Source organism: Strigops habroptila, chromosome 4 (assembly GCF_004027225.2).
Source record: "Strigops habroptila isolate Jane chromosome 4, bStrHab1.2.pri, whole genome shotgun sequence".
In the NCBI taxonomy this organism is placed as follows: Eukaryota; Metazoa; Chordata; class Aves; order Psittaciformes; family Psittacidae; genus Strigops; species Strigops habroptila.
Genome location: NC_046358.1, coordinates 3,572,151 through 3,589,186, shown reverse-complemented (window position 1 = coordinate 3,589,186; position 17,036 = coordinate 3,572,151). Strand labels below are relative to the sequence as shown.

Sequence of the window (17,036 nt, the reverse complement as noted above, 5' to 3'; positions counted from 1 at the left end):
GGATTGTCAAGCATACATTTGATCCATGTATTTACAAATGTGCTGCATTAGCTCTATACCTGAAGTCCCATTCAGAAAGGTGTGTGAAAGAAGTGTTCAGTTTGCATCTTGTCATCAAAACATGCCTTCCAGTCTGTCATGGAGGCAAACAAGAGCAGATTATGAATCTTGCAAGTCTATATGATATTAATGCTTTAACAAATGCTGTAAGTGCAATAAGTAATATTAAATATTAGCATCTAAATACAGTTTGCATTTTTAAGGTTCTACGTAGTGGTTGAATAATTGTATATACTATTGTATATGTAAGGAAAATTCAAACTTACAATCTCTTTTCAATTGTTTTCTTTGGACTGAAGGATGAACAGGAGACTCCCAGAATTTCAGGATACTTGTAAACGTGAAGTGTGATTTCTGGGTATGTATTCTTGAAATAATTCTGGGTTTGGAGACTTAACCTCACTTTCATACAGCCTGTGAAGGTTCCTCTCGAGTCAGTTGAAGCTTACAGTGGGGAAAAAAGTATTTCCCCAAACCTTATGAAAATAAGACAGGCAAATCTACCTGTCCATTTTTGAGTTCTGAGTTTTAACTTACACCACAAATGATCATCAAGGTTGAATTAACCAATACGTTTATTTTACACTCTGCACAAGAATGTACAAAGAACATTTACACTATTTGTCAGGTTCATACTTTCAGGTTTCTTGCACTCAGACAAAAGACGACCTAAAGGATATTATAAATAGAAATGAAAAAGAAAAAAATATTAAGACAGGAAAAGTTCCAGAAAAAGGCAAAATTAGAGAGTAAAATACTTAAATAATGGAATACTGAAATTCAATGAGAAAAAATAACATGCTAAGGCATATTCAGCTCTCTCGATTTAGCAGCCTCACAAGTTCCTTAACAAACAAAACCAACCCCCATGTACCAGGTGAACATATTCATGCTCACTTTGTAAAACTGTGGCCAAGTGAGCAAGAAAGGAAAGCAGCGCTTTTGATATGTGTTTCTCCTCGAACTTCCTAAACAGTATACACAGTAATAGTTGACCTCAAAATGAATACCCTGGATCAGGAATCAATGCAAACAGCAGCCAAGAATCAGCCAAACTAGAGCAGTATATTTTTAAGTATCATGACAAGTTTAAGGAAGAAAAGCATACAGAAGAAAAGAAAGATGTAAAAGATCATTTTGGGGTTCAAATAGAGCCATTGCTCATTGCCACTCGGTTCTGTCAATATGCTTTTAAATTACTTTCTGCTTAACTTCGAAATAGAGTGGCTGTCATTAAGGTTTGACTGGAACAACTTTAACCTTGTGAGTTACAGCCGTATTTAGAAGATCTTAATAAAAAGTAAATGAACACTGAATTTTTCTTCCAGAACAGTGAAAGTGTCTCTTGTGATGAAATGTGCAGGTTCCACTACTGCTTACAGAATGTCAGGAGTTTTAGAAGAAGGGCAATCTGATGTTAAAGAGAGTCAACGAAAGGTACCAGTGTAGTACCATTATTCAAGTCAGTAATAGACACATAGTTGGCCCATAATACCACTTACTGCACTGCATTTAGCCAAACAGCATCAATTTCTCTGCACAACTGATGTGCTATCAATCACAGCAAAAATGCATAAAGCCATAAAAGCTAGCATTATTCTAATGGCAGAGTGCTGGAATTTCACCTACAATGGCATCATCCATATTGCACCAGGAGATACAATGGCCTCTCGTCTATGTTTAGACAGCATAGTTCTAGATGCTAAATCAGAGATTTCTCCATGTCTTTCCACTGGAGAGGGAATTAAAAACCAGTAATTCAGAGGAAGTTCTAGCAATACTGAAAATCAAAAGCATTTCTCCCATACAAGGTTTTAATAGATGGAGAGATACCTTAGGAACAATTTTAGAGAAGGGATTATCAAGTATATTCATAAATGTTTTTCAAGTTTGCTCATGAGCAGCATATTAGCCATATGCAAGTACAGACAAAATACTTGAAATATTATTCAGTGGGATTGACTGAAATGAAAGAATCCATCTCCAAAAAGTAGTATTGATAGGGTTTTTTTTAAGTAAAAGTAGCCAGTAAGGACACTAAAGCATTCTATCTCAAATATTTGGAAGGTTAAGAGCAGTGACCACATACCCCATATAAACAAAATTACATTGACAGAGCATAGTCTATTCTGTAAAGACTGAACACTAGAAAATGACAACCAAAGTACTGAACGCACTGAAATGGTATGAATTAAAACTAAACTGCTATTCACCACATTCTTCAGCCTTAAGAAAACACATCTGTCTGGCTGTAAAATTTGAAGGGATGTACAAAGGGCCTGTTGAATAGCCCAGCAGTAGCAGCTGTGCACTTCTATAAATACTGAATCCAGCATTACTCATTTACCAGTAAGAGAGATTGGTGAGGCTGTTAAGGTATTACTGGCATACTCAGGAAGTTATCTGCACTCAGCAGTAGCCCTCTAAATATTTAAGAAGTTATTTTCAAGCACTTCTTAGTGGACTGTAACTTTTCCATTAAAAGCAGTGCCTCAACCTTGGTCCTTATAGGGAGAAAGCACTATAAAGGGAGGATCCTTGGAAAAAAGAAGTCATGAATTTCAGGTGCAACACCCAAGGCAAATAGACACTATTTCACTTGTGGTCCATCTTTCAGCAGTTGCTTACCACTGCACATAGAAGAGGTGATGTTGTACAGAAAGGGATAGAACTGCAGACAGCGGATCATCTTCAGGCTGCTTTCACACTCCAAGCACTTGGTCGTCAAATCCAGTGCGTGTCTGAAGGCTTGCAGGGCTCCACTAATGTTGTTCAGAGCCAGATATGCATTTCCTAGGCTCAAAAAAGTCAGGGGCTGCAAAGAGAAAAGCAACATACCCCAGCATAAGTATGCTCACAGTTTAAAATTGAAGCCAACTAGGAAAAACCCCTGTCAATCCACACCCTCCCAAATTTGGCTGGAAAGAATTTAGAAAACTTCTAAAATAGGGACTGCCTATTCTCAGAATGGAGAACTAACAGCTTGATGCACTGGTGCTAAACAAAAGCTGTTTTGACATAAGGTTGTGTTCAGGATTCCATCTTCGTACGATGAAAACCAGCTGTTAAATACATACAAGCTGAAATGAAGCATTAAATACTTACTTATAACCCATCATGAACATAACGCTTACTACACAGAGTAGCAAAGAACTAAATTGAAATGCTTGAAGACAATTTAGAATGATTAAGAGTCAGCAAATTCATAAAAATATTACTACTGTCTAGCAGGACAGATGCATTTCATTTGTCAAGAGTGTTCAGGATTTACTTGAGCAGAACTAGGTTACTGAAAACACCGATGTCACACTAGCTTAGGAGTATATATATATATATTTACTTTTAATTCTTTATAACACGTAATATTTTTGTCCACTGCTTTTAGCTACTCTCCCTAAAATAGTTATTTTTTTTTAAAGACCAAATTAAACACCTTTTTTACTGGGTAGAATTGAATTAGCACTTGAATACAGGCACAGAGTAAAGCATTACATTTGTTTGTTAACTGAAAAGACTTTCACTTAGAGAAAGTGATTTGCTGCAATTAACAGCATAATGCTAGAATAATGACTGTAATATTGCAATTAAGAAGTCATTTTTTTCCACTGCAATAATTTTACATTCATTATCTGAATACGTGGAGGCTGATCAGCAGCACGGGATTTTTCCAACTCATCTTAGCCTGTATTACTAAATGCCAATCAGAAAAAGGAACAAGCTGAGCAACAGTATATATATACTTTTTAAAGCTTTTGCTAATATAGCACATCCATCACTCCCTGTAGCTGTAATTCATTTTTATTTGTATTTCATTTCCATTATACTCCAGGAAATACTATTCAAGTACAAATGCTCCTGCTAGGTTTTTTGATACTATAGGTACTACAGGACTGAAAATGCTTGAAAAACTAGAAGCAGGACTTATTGTAACAAGGTAGGACTTGCCAATATTTCTGAAGAAAAGCCCTATCCACACAGCATGTGTGTGAGGGTCCTGAGGATCCCCCAAGCTCCTCCTCTCCTAGGCCATGCCTTTCAAGTGTTTTTCTTAAGGCTTATCATTCAAGGATAGTCCTTTCTATAGTTCCTTTTTGCACTCTTACCTGCCACCCAAATGGGCTAGATTCCTTTCCAACAATTGCAAAATTGTTTCTGAATGCTACATTGAAAAAGCTTGTTCTGGTTTTAGCTTTTTTTTATGTGACTGGTGGCCCAGCAGGTTTAAGCTCTCTGTTTATCTAACTACAGAGGTAGAAGCAGAGCGGAAAAAAAGTTACACAAACTTCTTACCGAAACATCTCAAATGTAAGACCAAAAGAAAAAAGGTGTCCCCCACCAACCCTTCTTCCCCTTCCTTGTCACAATTGTTCTGGCCAGTCCAGTAGTTTAAACAGTTTATATAGAAACTTTATGTGTGACGTAAGTGACAACCTACCAAATGTTTATAATACTAACACTCAGAAGTACAAAAACCTGTTTTGAATCTGTGGTTGAAAGCAAAGTCACCCAACAACTAGAACACAGATTTTCTTCTAGGTATATAGACAAAATCGAAGGATGAATAAAAGTGTACAGGTAAAAGTCAAGTGGCACAGAAAGATGCCTCTACAGCCAAAGATCTTGGTAACGTATGTGCTGCTTTAAGCTTTTACAAATCAAGACACAATACTGACAGCATTATGGATCTCTGGTTTAGATGAGAATGTTGCCAAAACACCAGGATTAGATTCCTTGGAACCACTGCTGATAAAACAGGTTTGGGAAATAAAAGGTCTGTCATCTATTTTAGAAGAACTTCTGCTCTAGAAGTTTATATTCTCAGCAACCAGCATCACCTCCAGTACAACCAAGGATCTGTTGCAAATCACAAGCTGGAAGTTGAACTGCATGTACAGGTAAATAAGCACAAGTAAGTACCATCTATTTAGAAAATAATAAAGGAAAAGACATTCATTCCTGAATAAACATAAAAAACTATCACCTTACCTCAGAGGCATTGATGGCCAAAGCCTTCAGCAGGAGCCTGCTGGCATCCAAATGAAGACCATAATGAATCAAGAGGTTAGCAAGATTGACGAGAGGGATGTCCTGATACTCATGTGGAGCCAAATTAAATGCTTTTTGCAAACAGGTGATAGCAAAGGTGCCATTTCCAACTGCACGCCAGTATAATCCAGCTTCATTAAGCACAAGCCATAGGGGATCTTCCAGCTAAAGGAGAGTCAGGGAAAAGGATGAAAACACCCACAAAGAAGTGTCTCAGGAAGACAGAATTGCCTGCTCTTTGGTAAGAAACAAACTTCACCATTGCATACTACCTTATTAATTAGACACAAAATACACTTTGCTGTGATTGCTAGCAGATTATTCAACCTGCTCTGCTCAAATTTATGTGATTTACAGTCTGAACTGTAATTTAGTAGCAGCTGTTGCTCACACTCTACTCATATGACTGCCTTATATTGCGACCACAAAATCCTTTAAAATATACAAGTGATAATGGTTAGCTCACTTCAGGAAGCAACATTCATGAACCACTTAGTTTTAAAATTACATTAATACAGATCTATGCTAAAAATTCTACAGAACAGATATTACAATTTGAAGGTCAGGCAGCTTTTAAATTATAGTTAGATGTGCTTCCAGGTCCTACATCCAACATTGAGATTTCCTGTCAATTTAAGGTTTCATAGTTAGTTGTTTTCTTAGATTTAGGTATCAATTTGTCTTATGAAAGTTAACAAGTGACAGACATTAGATACTGTTTAAAGATTATAAAATAGCAAGCAAGAAGTGAGGGCATGTGGAAGAATGGAAGAAGTGTCAAATCCACCTTGAACGTTCCTTTCCCCTTTGTCACCTATAACAGAATGAACAAACACTCATCCTAGAGGATAAAACAGAAAACTTTAACAGACTGACATGTGGACAGAGCAGTGTAAAACATCCACTTTCAGAATGAGCAGTTTGAAATGGTTTAGAAACATTTGCATTTTAGATTTTAATACTTCCAGCATTCCATGTTACCCAATTTTACAGAGAGTTTGAAGATGAGTGTGATAATAGAAATTAAAGTCCAATCCAACCTACACAACTAAAGCCCAAATGCATGAGTAGGAACGTGCAGCTAGGATTAAAGTGAAACAGATAAGGATCTTTAAGCAGTATTGTATTAACCCAATAAAGCTGGCATTACAGTAATACTGTGTTGAAAAGGTTAATCAGTACGAAGATTTGCTTCCAGATTTTAAAAACAACCTCACACAGGAGGGTTCTACCTATGGTTCAAGTGAACTGCAAGAAATCAGTTGGATGCATTATCTCTTTGTTCTGAGTACCTTACATAATCTACAAGTCTAAGAGTATTTATCACCCTTATTTTGCAATGCACGTCAATAACATTACTTGCATGTTCCCCATGCCAAACTCCTCACTGAATTACACTCCATACGCAGATCTCAACAACCTTTGTTTAACTAAATCCTCAGCAAGTTATTAACACGTTGTCTTTCCCAATACAAAGATAGCAACTGTGGCACTCCTGCTCTATAAAGTTTATCATTAGCAGAACAGGCATGACACAACAATGTTCTTACATCAGCATCTAAATGACCAGGAAGCTCAGACTTCAACATGAAGGCAACAGAATACTACAGATAAAACCAAAATACCTATGCACAGCAACAGTAAGACATTAGACATGTACAGGACTGTTCTGAACAGCATAATAATAGGAATCAACTCCTACTATTAATTCTTCTTCTGGTTAAGACAGGTGCACATAGTAAATGGTACTGATTTTAGACTAAAAAACAATACATACATACACTGCCTTGACACAACTTGTACAAGAGAGTTAATTTGAGAAATAATCAGCTTGACACATCAAAAAGAGTCAACCTCTATCTCAATGCTTCCTGTCATTTACTTGTGATGATTCTCAAAGGCCCCACGCAAGATGGAGGTGGCATTCCACACGGTGCTATACAGATGTACAGTCTTTGCCCCACAGTGCTAATTATCCTGACTGAAGATTGACAGATAGTTGGTTTCTTTGGAGGGGGGAAGAGGGGAAGGTAGGGTAGTGGGGAGGAGGAGGAAGAGCAAAAGGCAGGCATGTAGGGAGGGGTGAAAGATGGAGGAGCAGTTCCAAGCTATTTCTCTTGGTTGAGCAAACGACTGCAAGGATTAGCTAATGTATTGCTGCTTCATGTCCTGCAGTCACAACAAGAACAAGTAACTACAGGGCAGTTTGGTGCACACTAAGCTAAATTAAATGGCTACTTCCCTATGTGTTTGTGCTTTACTTGTAAACATGGATTTTTAAGTTAGTGTCATCTCAGATACTGGCAGCAAATAAGCTTATTATCACTCACTTCTTTAGAAGTATAAAAAGAAGCCTCAAATAATTGTGAATTTATCTAATGCTACAGTTTTTGACATACCTTTTTCATAGCATGATCTAGAAATGCTCCTATCTTCGCCTGTGAAATAGTTTGATTGTTGATACGAGAATGCAGAACCTGGACAACAAAGATATATTCATTAAACAACTGAATATATTTTACATGATATACCTACATCAGTCATTCAAGTCTCACTTCCCTAAGTCTTCCCTTTTATAAAGGGGGGGGGGGGAACCTTAAAAAATATTGTTTTAAACAGATGATGTGAACATGTAATGGTTAAAGCAGCCGATCTCCAGAAAGCAATGTGAAGGACTGATCTCAGCCTGTAGTTACCAACTTGGTAGAATACAGTAGTTACTGGAAACCCATGATGATGAATCATGTGCAGTGACTGTTAGAAGTTTTAAAAGAAAGCAGGAATTTCAAATAGTAAATTTCCTATTCTGTGTGCTTTTGGTCAGCATTTCAAAGAAATCACAGAATCACAGAACAGTTTGGGTTGGATAGGACCTTAAGATCATCCAGTTCCGAACTCCTGCCATGGGCAGGGACACCTTCCACTAGACCATGTCACCCAAGATTCCATCCAACCTGGCCTTGAACACTGCCAGGGAGGGGGCGTTTATCACTTCTTTGGGCAACCTGTTCCAGTGCCTCAGCACCCTCACAGTAAAGAACTTCTTACTTACATCTAACTTGAACTTCCCCTGTTTAAGTTTGAACCCATCACTCCTTGTCCTATCACTACAGTCCCTGATGAAGTGTCCCTCACGCTGAGTGCCAAGTTCTCCCTTTCTCCAGCCTATAGAAAGCACTCGTTCCCCTTTTTTGGAAGGACCAATGGCTTGTAATATCAAGTAATCTTTTAAATATCAGAATCTTTCACGTTCAGAATAAGATTTTTAAGGCAATAAAGAGAACCAATAAGAAAACATCTCTTACTTGTCTTGCTTGATCATCTGGCATCTTGAATTTCAAATCTAGATTACTGTCTAGTTCCTTGACCAGTATGTTTAGAGATTCATTGTTACGAGCATCAGTAATGGAAGAACAGTCTGGTGCCTGGGTTTCTCCATGCCCGACAGTATCTCTCAGGATACTCAGGACTGGCTGGACTCTAGCAGTAAGGAGAAACAAGACAAATCAATACCACATGCTGCATGTCACTGATCTATAAGCATAAGAATCAGCTATATATCAACCGACAAGACTCCTACTGTAGGCTGCCATGAGACATGAGCTGCAAACCAGCAGAGTTCAAGGACCACCCTTTCCTTTAAAAGTCATTCATGAATAAGGTCTTTACTTCCCATTTTTAAGCACAGAATACCTGTAAACAATGGACAATGCAGCAGAAATAAGACAAAGAAGCTTCTCTCATTATGATAAGAATCACTGTATGAAGTTTAGGACTAAATAGATAAGTGGAAAAAGAAAATGCTGAAGTTTTTTAAACTAAAGTTTGATTTCAAAAACATCGAGAGGCAAATTATTTGGGAAGAACATTGTCAGTTGAACACTATCTTTTCAAAGGAAGCTTTAGGATGTTTGTGGATGGGAACCTTTGGTTTAACACATGCTCAGTACTAGAATTATACCCACTAGGAGAAGAACGCTTCCTTACTATCACTATAATAACATTGAGTACAATATTATGAAATTGCATTGATCTATGTAAAGTAGCTATTGCAATGGAGACACATTTTTATCCTATGTAATAACAAATATTACTGACTATTCCACAACTAAGATGATTTTCCACCTCTGCCCCAAAGGAATAAGCCAGGGCTTTCAACTCCTAATCTTTTTTAGTGTTTTTCTGGTCTTCATAATTTTCAGTTATCATAACTAAAGCTAAGAGGATATATACAATGTACAACAGTTAACTGTAGTTATTAAATAGATACCTCATTTTCTGTCTTCTTTTTTTTTTAAGTTTAAATATACTCTACAAGACATTCAGACTCGTGCTTAAATACTAATTCCTTTAGTAATACTGTAGGTATTTCATGTATACACCCTGTACTGACAGTCAGGGAAGAATCACCAAGAAATTGGATCTGTTACAGTTACAGCAAAGACAACAATAAAGAAAAACACCCTCCTCCTGTGGAACAGCCAGAAAAAGAGGTGTGAACACATCTGTGCTGTTGATTACTAACTGCATCCATCCTCTGCAGAAAGAAAATACTCATTGAGACAGTAGTGTGAAAATTTACAAATGTAATTTTTAGAAATCAACACTTGCCTGAATCCCCTGTTTTCTGGGGGCAGGAAATAAGTTGGCAGTTCTTCTGGATCAGGAATTTTGGGGAAAGATTTAATGCACTCTGATCGTTGAGGCCAAAGAATATGCTGTTTGTCCTAAGGGGGAATGGAATTATTTCTTATTATTTTCTCAACATTTTTAATATTCTAATTAACTTATTTCAAATAAACAAGGGAAAGATTCACTCTTTCACAACTTCTCTTTAAAAGGGCAAAGTTTATCCTCTTCACTCACTCTATTGGATTCTACACTCCACACTGAAACGATCGAGCGAGCAACAGGGGAAGACTGCAGTGACTGGCTGTGGTCGCTTTGGTTTGCATGAAGATCCAAATTCACAGATGTCATACTAGAAGTTGAAGAGTCTTCACCAAACTAGAAACAACAGAAAAACAGTATTTAATAAAGAGATGGTGTTTTACTGGCTGAATTACTGCACATTATTTTTTCCCTGCCATTGGTGTAGTTAAGCCTCACTGATGAGCTGAAATTTGGGTAGCAGGAAAAAACAAACAACAGGAAATTTAAGCCTCTTGATCCACTTACAAAGTGAAAAGTAATATTCATGTTGTACATAAGTCAATAATGAAAACATTAAGTGCAAATGAACAAAAAAATGCTAAAGGGTACCAAGCAAACACTTCTAATAGACCACAACCAAAACCTACTTATCTAGACTGCATAGCTCTAGTGCAAGTCAGGGTTACTAAGACTAATGACTTGCAAAATTACCTTGATAATTAGGGCTGTTTCCTAAACTAGTTAAGTGGAAACTCCAGAACACATTCCACATTACAAAATACATGAAACCCTAATCTTTATCTGGAATCCTAACAGCAGCAGTGTTGCTTGTGTGGCTGTTGTTCCAGATTTTCAGTATTGGTACACACCTTGCTTCCGAAACTTCTCAATATTCCTCCATCAGGTTTCCTTGGTGCACTGTTTAATTCAAGATACACAACCAGCAAATACTCACAAACCCAGTCTAACACCTTATTTTGGGGCTGAAAAGCACTCATTAGATTCAACACCATTGAGCTCTTCTCCTCCGTCTGCTAATTGCTTATGGCGGTTTTGTGCTCCTTCTGGTAAGAAAAAAGACTAAATTGGAAGGAGTGTGCAAAAGTTGCATAGCTTGAGTCATACAACAGTGCATTAAACTAAAGAAACTATGATCCGTTTCGAAGCTGTGGAGATAGAGATTGATAGAATATTTTAAGCACAGTTTTAAGCTGTTATGTTGGAATATTCTTTCCACTAAGGAGTAATTCTTGTTCCATACAGCACACAGACATTAGAAAACTCACTCCTTAGAAAACCTTTGCCTCTTCTTTCACTTCAGCTGTTTTTTCCTGACCTCTCTGGGGGAAACTAAACTAGAAAATTAAACATGTTTTGCTCCTGCAGTATATTTATGTAAGAGAAAGCTGTACTTCCTACAAGGAAATAACTTGGATGTTCTATGGAGGTTGAAAAAGCAAAGGAGTCTATATAGAAGTGGCTGATAACTCATAGGAAACTAAGACTTCAGACTAAAGTAATTTTTAAAAATTCAAATAATTCTAATCGTTCTCTTTTTGAAGTAAAACAAAGTCTTATACAATAAAACCTCTAAGTTTCTATAATTCATGGATGGTCTCAGCTTGTATCGCCAGCAAAAACTAGCCTTAAATGCTTCACACTCTGGAAAAGAGAATCACAGAACCACAGAACGGTTTGGGTTGGAAAGGACCTTAAGATCATCTAGTTCCAACCCCCTGCCATGGGCAGGGACACCTCACACTAGACCATGTTGCCCAAGGCTCCATCCAGCCTGCCCTTGAACACTGCCAGGGATGGAGCATTTACCACTTCTTTGGGCAACCTGTTCCAGTGCCTCACCACCCTCACAGTAAAGAACTTCTTCCTTATGTCTAACCTGAACTTCCCCTGTTTCAGTTTGAACCCATCACCCCTTGTCCTATTGCTCCAGTCCCTGACGAAGAGTCCTTCTCCGGCATCCTTGTAGCCCCCTTCGGACACTGGAAGCTGCTCTGAGGTCTCCACGCAGCTTCTCTTCTCCAGGCTGAACAGCCCCAACTTTCTCAGCCTGTCTTCACACAGGAGGTGCTCCAGCCCCCTTATCATCCTTATGGCCCTCCTCTGGACTTGCTCCAACAGCTCCATATCCTTCTTATGCTAAGGACACCATAACTGTACACAGTACTTCAAGTAGGGTCTCAGGAGACGACACGATTTCTCACTCTAATTACTGCACTCAAAATGTACCCCCTCTGTCAAGCCTCAAAAAAAGGAAATATTTTGCTAACAAGGCAAATGAGATGCAACTTAAAGCAGTGGTATCAATTCACAGACAAACCTGAACATATTCCACATTCTCAAAAATGTCCCCACGGTGATAACGAACAGGCTGGTCCCACTGGCAGTGCAAGCTATGCTGCTGATTGCCCAGTCTACAGATCTGATGGTTCCCTGCAGAGCACAAAATATTTATCTACTACATAAGTGAGCTTTCTGAGACAAAACAGCAAACAGTCAACCCCCCCAGCCCCAATTTGGTTAATCCTTTTTATTTATTTAATCAGCAAAGAGGAAATTCCATATTCTTAGAAAGACTCAGGAACATATTCAAGAACATATTGCAATCCCTCATTTTAATAAGCAAAACACAACAGCCACTCAGGGCCATCTGTACATATAAAGAAGTTATGTCCTGACATTAATCTGAATATGTGCAATTTCTCATTGCTATAATGAGCATGAACTCTAAAAAGTCGTACCTAATTGAGCTTCTTTTGCCATCTGTGTCTCATGAATGATGTTCCTCAAGATTTGTTCCTCCTGGATAAGCTTGTACTTGTCTAAAACATCTTGTTGCCTAAGGTAATGGTCATGCTGCTTCTGATATTCCTTCAATTCATTTAATGTTCGCTGAAGTGATCTTGAAAATTTAACAGCAGAAAAGATTTACTTTGAAGGCTTTTTAAAGTATGAGTTTTTCCTACAGTGTTGCACATTTTCAATTGAGTTTCCTAAAGTATTCTTATGCATAATTTTACTGCACAAAGAAATAAAGTTGAAAATCATTATCTGAAATCTAAATAATTGCTGCAACAGAACAACGAAAGTGAGACTGTATGAACTGCCACTAGGATGCTTCTTTAGTTACCTATGCTGGGCTTCCAGTTTTTGCTCAAGTTTTTGCTGACACAGGACGGCATGTTTCCTTTTTACAGCTTGCTCAAACCCTGGTTTGGCTTGTAGAGCATGATCGTAACACAGGACTGAGTGGTTGTACTCTCCAAGCATCTGAAGAATGAGAGAAAGAATTAGCCCTTGTCTCGTAGTATTTCATAAAAAATATTCCATTTTTAAAGAAGTCATTAACTCAGATTTTAAGTTGTGGTAACAAGCAGACTGTCATTTCTGAAACTCAAACTACTATATCTACTAAAGAAAGGCTGCAGGAGAATATCCCTGGGATTCATTTCAAGTGCCGATAAAAACCTTTTTATCTGCAGATAAAAAAGAAACACAGACTTTTGGATGAAAATATCTTGACAGAATCTTAAACATTAAGTATGAAATGCATGTGAAACACAAGACATTGTAAAAGAGTACAGCTTTATAAGTCAAGCCAGATAGGTCAAATAATATTTGGTTTTCTACAACCCTTGAAAAATATAGTACTTACTGCATATATATTTCCCAAAGTGTAATAGCTGGTAAAGAAGTCACTGTAATCCAGAGCTGCATGGACCACAATAGCTGCATCTGCAGAGAAGTGAGCCCGGTGAAGAATATTTGCCAAATTCACCAGTGCAATATCTTTATTTTGCCTACAAGAAGAAAATGAAAAGAAGAAAAAACAGACATTAAAAGAAGGTCCAATTGTCTGAGAATCATGCCTAAGGATACATTTATTCATTAGTCATATATTAAATATGTAATTTGATAGAAAAATGTCTAAACTACATATATGCCTAGTACAGCACATAAAGACTAAGAAGATGTAACATGGATTATTCCTAAGGGTACGGTCTTAGAAACTAAAACCTGTTTACTAATTAGGATAACTAGAAAAGCAATCTGAAAAGAAATCTTTATTGGTAATTCTTACCTGGAAGAAAAATGAAGGGCACGCATGGCACATTCTACTACTTGGTATGGCTCATTCTTTATTCGCCAGTAAAAAGAAGCCATATTATAGAGTACCCAGGAAGAAGAGTTCTGCAGTAAAGAGATACACATTAACTGTACTAAGACATGAACTAAAAGGTTAATCAGGGCTTTAATTACTATGGGATAGAAAGCTGAGCACCAAACCTGCTCTCAGTTATCCGTTTCCTTTGGAAAGCTGCCATTTGGCAATAGTTGTGAATGTTCAGGAAGAATGAGCTGGCATATAAATGTAGTAAAGAAACTTCTGCCTTTCAAACAGGTAAAAATTCAAGATGAGATTAAATGAGAAGTGGCAGTAGTTCAATCAGAAGCAGCTTAGCTGGCGTTCAGTGAGAGTTACTATATCTTGCAGGAAGGTATTTAGTAAAACCATACACATTTCAGTACTATTTCTTTGTTCTTCAAGTTTTTGTTTAAGAGCTTCTGCATTTTTGTTTAAAAGCTTTACTTACTACCTTGACAGAGCAATGAATGTGGTTTGCCAGACCACACAAATATACGAGTTATTAAATATGACAGTCAGTACCTTTCTAGTACTCTTTTTGTGCATGCAGGAAGATTACAGTTTCATACCTTCATTAGCCCGTCATAAATACGATGACCTATTTCCTCTATACTTCTTCCCAGCCTCCGTGATAAGTATGTGAAGATTGGATCTTCTTTAGGTAACAAGGGTGCGGAAAGATTAACTCTTTCTTGGACACCCTAAAATAAAAATTGAATATAGGTATTTGCTGACATTCTAACTAGAAGTAGAGAAATAGACACAAGAGCATGACAAGGAAAATGTAGAGCTTGGTTGTTTTACATTCCTATCGTCCTTTCTTATCAAGATCTTAGGGACTTGACAGGATAATGTCACCTTTGATACATGAATAATATATATTATTACAGACAGGCAAACACTAGAAGCAGCCAAAAGCAGCCTCTGCCCGTGAATGCTACAGAAGTATTTATTTCTGGTAGCACTGTGTATCTGGCAGCTATTGATTTCACTAATGACCACTGAAGCACTTAACTCATGTTTGTCAGATTACAGGCACACTATGAAAGTATCCCTACATCTCTTGTCTGTCTTCCTTCCGCAACAACAAATATACTCCTTTCAAAAGTACATCCGGACCCAGGAAAAGAGCTAAAATACTTCAGTTCCTGTTTTGTCTGTAAGAAAATCCTTATTTATAGATAAAAAGACTTGTAATAAAATAAAGACCAAGATATAAGTACTACAGCTGCATCTGCATTAGAAAATTTGCTCATATGATACTGTTGACAAAACCAGGTTTTTTAATGCACCACACTTCCACTGTAACCTTTCTCAAGCAAATGAACTTCGTACTACTAAAGAACAATTATCTCATATTCTAGGACAGGGCTTGGCATTCAGACACCAAAAAGACAGTCAAGTATGTTAAGAGCTACAATAGCCTGCAAATAATTTTCTGACCCTCAATCTTCATACAGTTTAATGACCCTGTCCAGCACTCTCCACTTTCAAGTGAAACAATTCACAAGTTGGAAGCATTTCCAATGAAAGCTACCATTTTACTAACGAAATGTGTGTTACAAAACCAAAACACTCCATTTTCCTAAAAGCACCCTCTAAAATAAGGCAAAGAATAGCAAAAGAGAATCAGGATCTGCGTATCTGATGGAACAGTCCTCCTATAAGCAGTTGCCTAATTGGGGCATAAAAGAAGTCTGAAACTTCTTGAAAGATTATAGTATCTTTCAACCTTCACTGAGAACTGCCAGAAAGAGTTTTCTATTCCTCTTCCTGATAGGGGCAAAAAAAATATACTTGCATTTGCTCACTTACCCGTAAGTGCTGAAAAGCATGAATACTGTATGGAAGATCTAGGACTTTTGTACAGTCTGGCTGCTGCAGGTCTGGAGGGACTGGTGACTTTGTGTCTATATAGTCTTCAGGGCTGAGGACATAACAACATAACACAGCAGACTCCAGAGTAAAATGCTGCTAAAGTTCATATGAGACAGTATTGCAGTTGACAGACACAGAACTTTGATTTGACTGTTAACAAAAACCCTGGTTTTGAGCACATCAGACCATTTCTGATGTCCTCCCACTTTCAGTTGTATCAGAATGTCGCCACTGCAGGATAAAGTAAACCAATTTCTATCTGCTTTAGAGAAAACATCAACGTTTGGATAAACTCCAGAATGTATCAGTGTAAAACCCAGTGTATCGCTACTATGATTAATGATCTATCTGCCAGGCAAATGGCAATGCATGCAGAAGTCTCTTCAATTGAAACAAACAAATCCCGAGCATTAGTGAGAAGCCCAAATGAAGGTATCTTAGGATAAAACTAATCTTTTCCCACTTCAAGTACTCATCTGATTATGTTAATAATAAAACTACAAAACCAAAACAGTCAGCCCTGAAGATGAATTACCAATGAAGCTAAATGCCAAGCAGACTGTCCGCACATCCCTTACTTGCTAAACACAGGGGATGAAATATGACCAGAAGGTTCAACTGCTTGGTAAGCAAAAGCATTTCATTTCATTTACATTTAAGTCAAGCCAACTCCCCCTACAAGACATGAAGCTAGCTCAGAACACCCAAAGCACACAGGCAAATTCAACCTCCTTCTACAATGATGTGTGTCAGTTTAATTCACATCTGGTCATATCAATTCAGAGTTAGAGTGGCAGAACTGACTGGGAACCTGGGAATGGCAATACAGTGGAGAAGTTTTAGGGCATGGCTAACACGGACAGTTTGAGGCAGACAGCATTTCTGTGTTGTACCCTTTCATTATCAGTGGCAGAAGTTGTTTCAATTTTATTCCACACCAACACAAAACAACTATCATCTAAAGGAGAGTCAGTGATAGCATTTTTCTTTTCACTTGCATTTAGAGATTTTGATGATTTTTTTTGTTCAGTAAAAATCTTAAAATATAAGCATCTTATTACCGGATATCTTTGCTCTCTAAGGTGATGTACGTGCCATCGTAAAGATCTAGGTCCCCCAAGGGCACCTTGGCTTTAATGCAGTCCGGATCCTCTTTGTTATGCCTTTGTTCCAGCCCTGTGTCTCTGTCCTCATTTTCCTCTATATGAATCTTTTGAGCAACTAACTGTTTCTG

General features: G+C 37.7%; 1 protein-coding gene across 1 annotated transcript in view; it reads right to left on the bottom strand.

Annotated features, from left to right (window-relative positions):
* TTC17 (tetratricopeptide repeat domain 17) overlaps positions 1–17,036 on the bottom strand; it is a 59,045-nt gene that overhangs the window by 27,895 nt on the left and 14,114 nt on the right. The window contains exons 3-16 of the mRNA XM_030484045.1: positions 16,864–17,033; positions 15,740–15,851; positions 14,494–14,625; positions 13,859–13,968; positions 13,433–13,577; positions 12,908–13,047; positions 12,519–12,679; positions 12,098–12,210; positions 9,973–10,113; positions 9,718–9,833; positions 8,412–8,586; positions 7,506–7,583; positions 5,047–5,271; positions 2,689–2,875 (exon numbers count right to left, since the gene is read on the bottom strand). Coding sequence (XP_030339905.1) covers positions 2,689–2,875; positions 5,047–5,271; positions 7,506–7,583; positions 8,412–8,586; positions 9,718–9,833; positions 9,973–10,113; positions 12,098–12,210; positions 12,519–12,679; positions 12,908–13,047; positions 13,433–13,577; positions 13,859–13,968; positions 14,494–14,625; positions 15,740–15,851; positions 16,864–17,033 — 2,005 coding nt within the window. The remainder of the gene's footprint in view (positions 1–2,688; positions 2,876–5,046; positions 5,272–7,505; positions 7,584–8,411; positions 8,587–9,717; positions 9,834–9,972; positions 10,114–12,097; positions 12,211–12,518; positions 12,680–12,907; positions 13,048–13,432; positions 13,578–13,858; positions 13,969–14,493; positions 14,626–15,739; positions 15,852–16,863; positions 17,034–17,036) is intronic.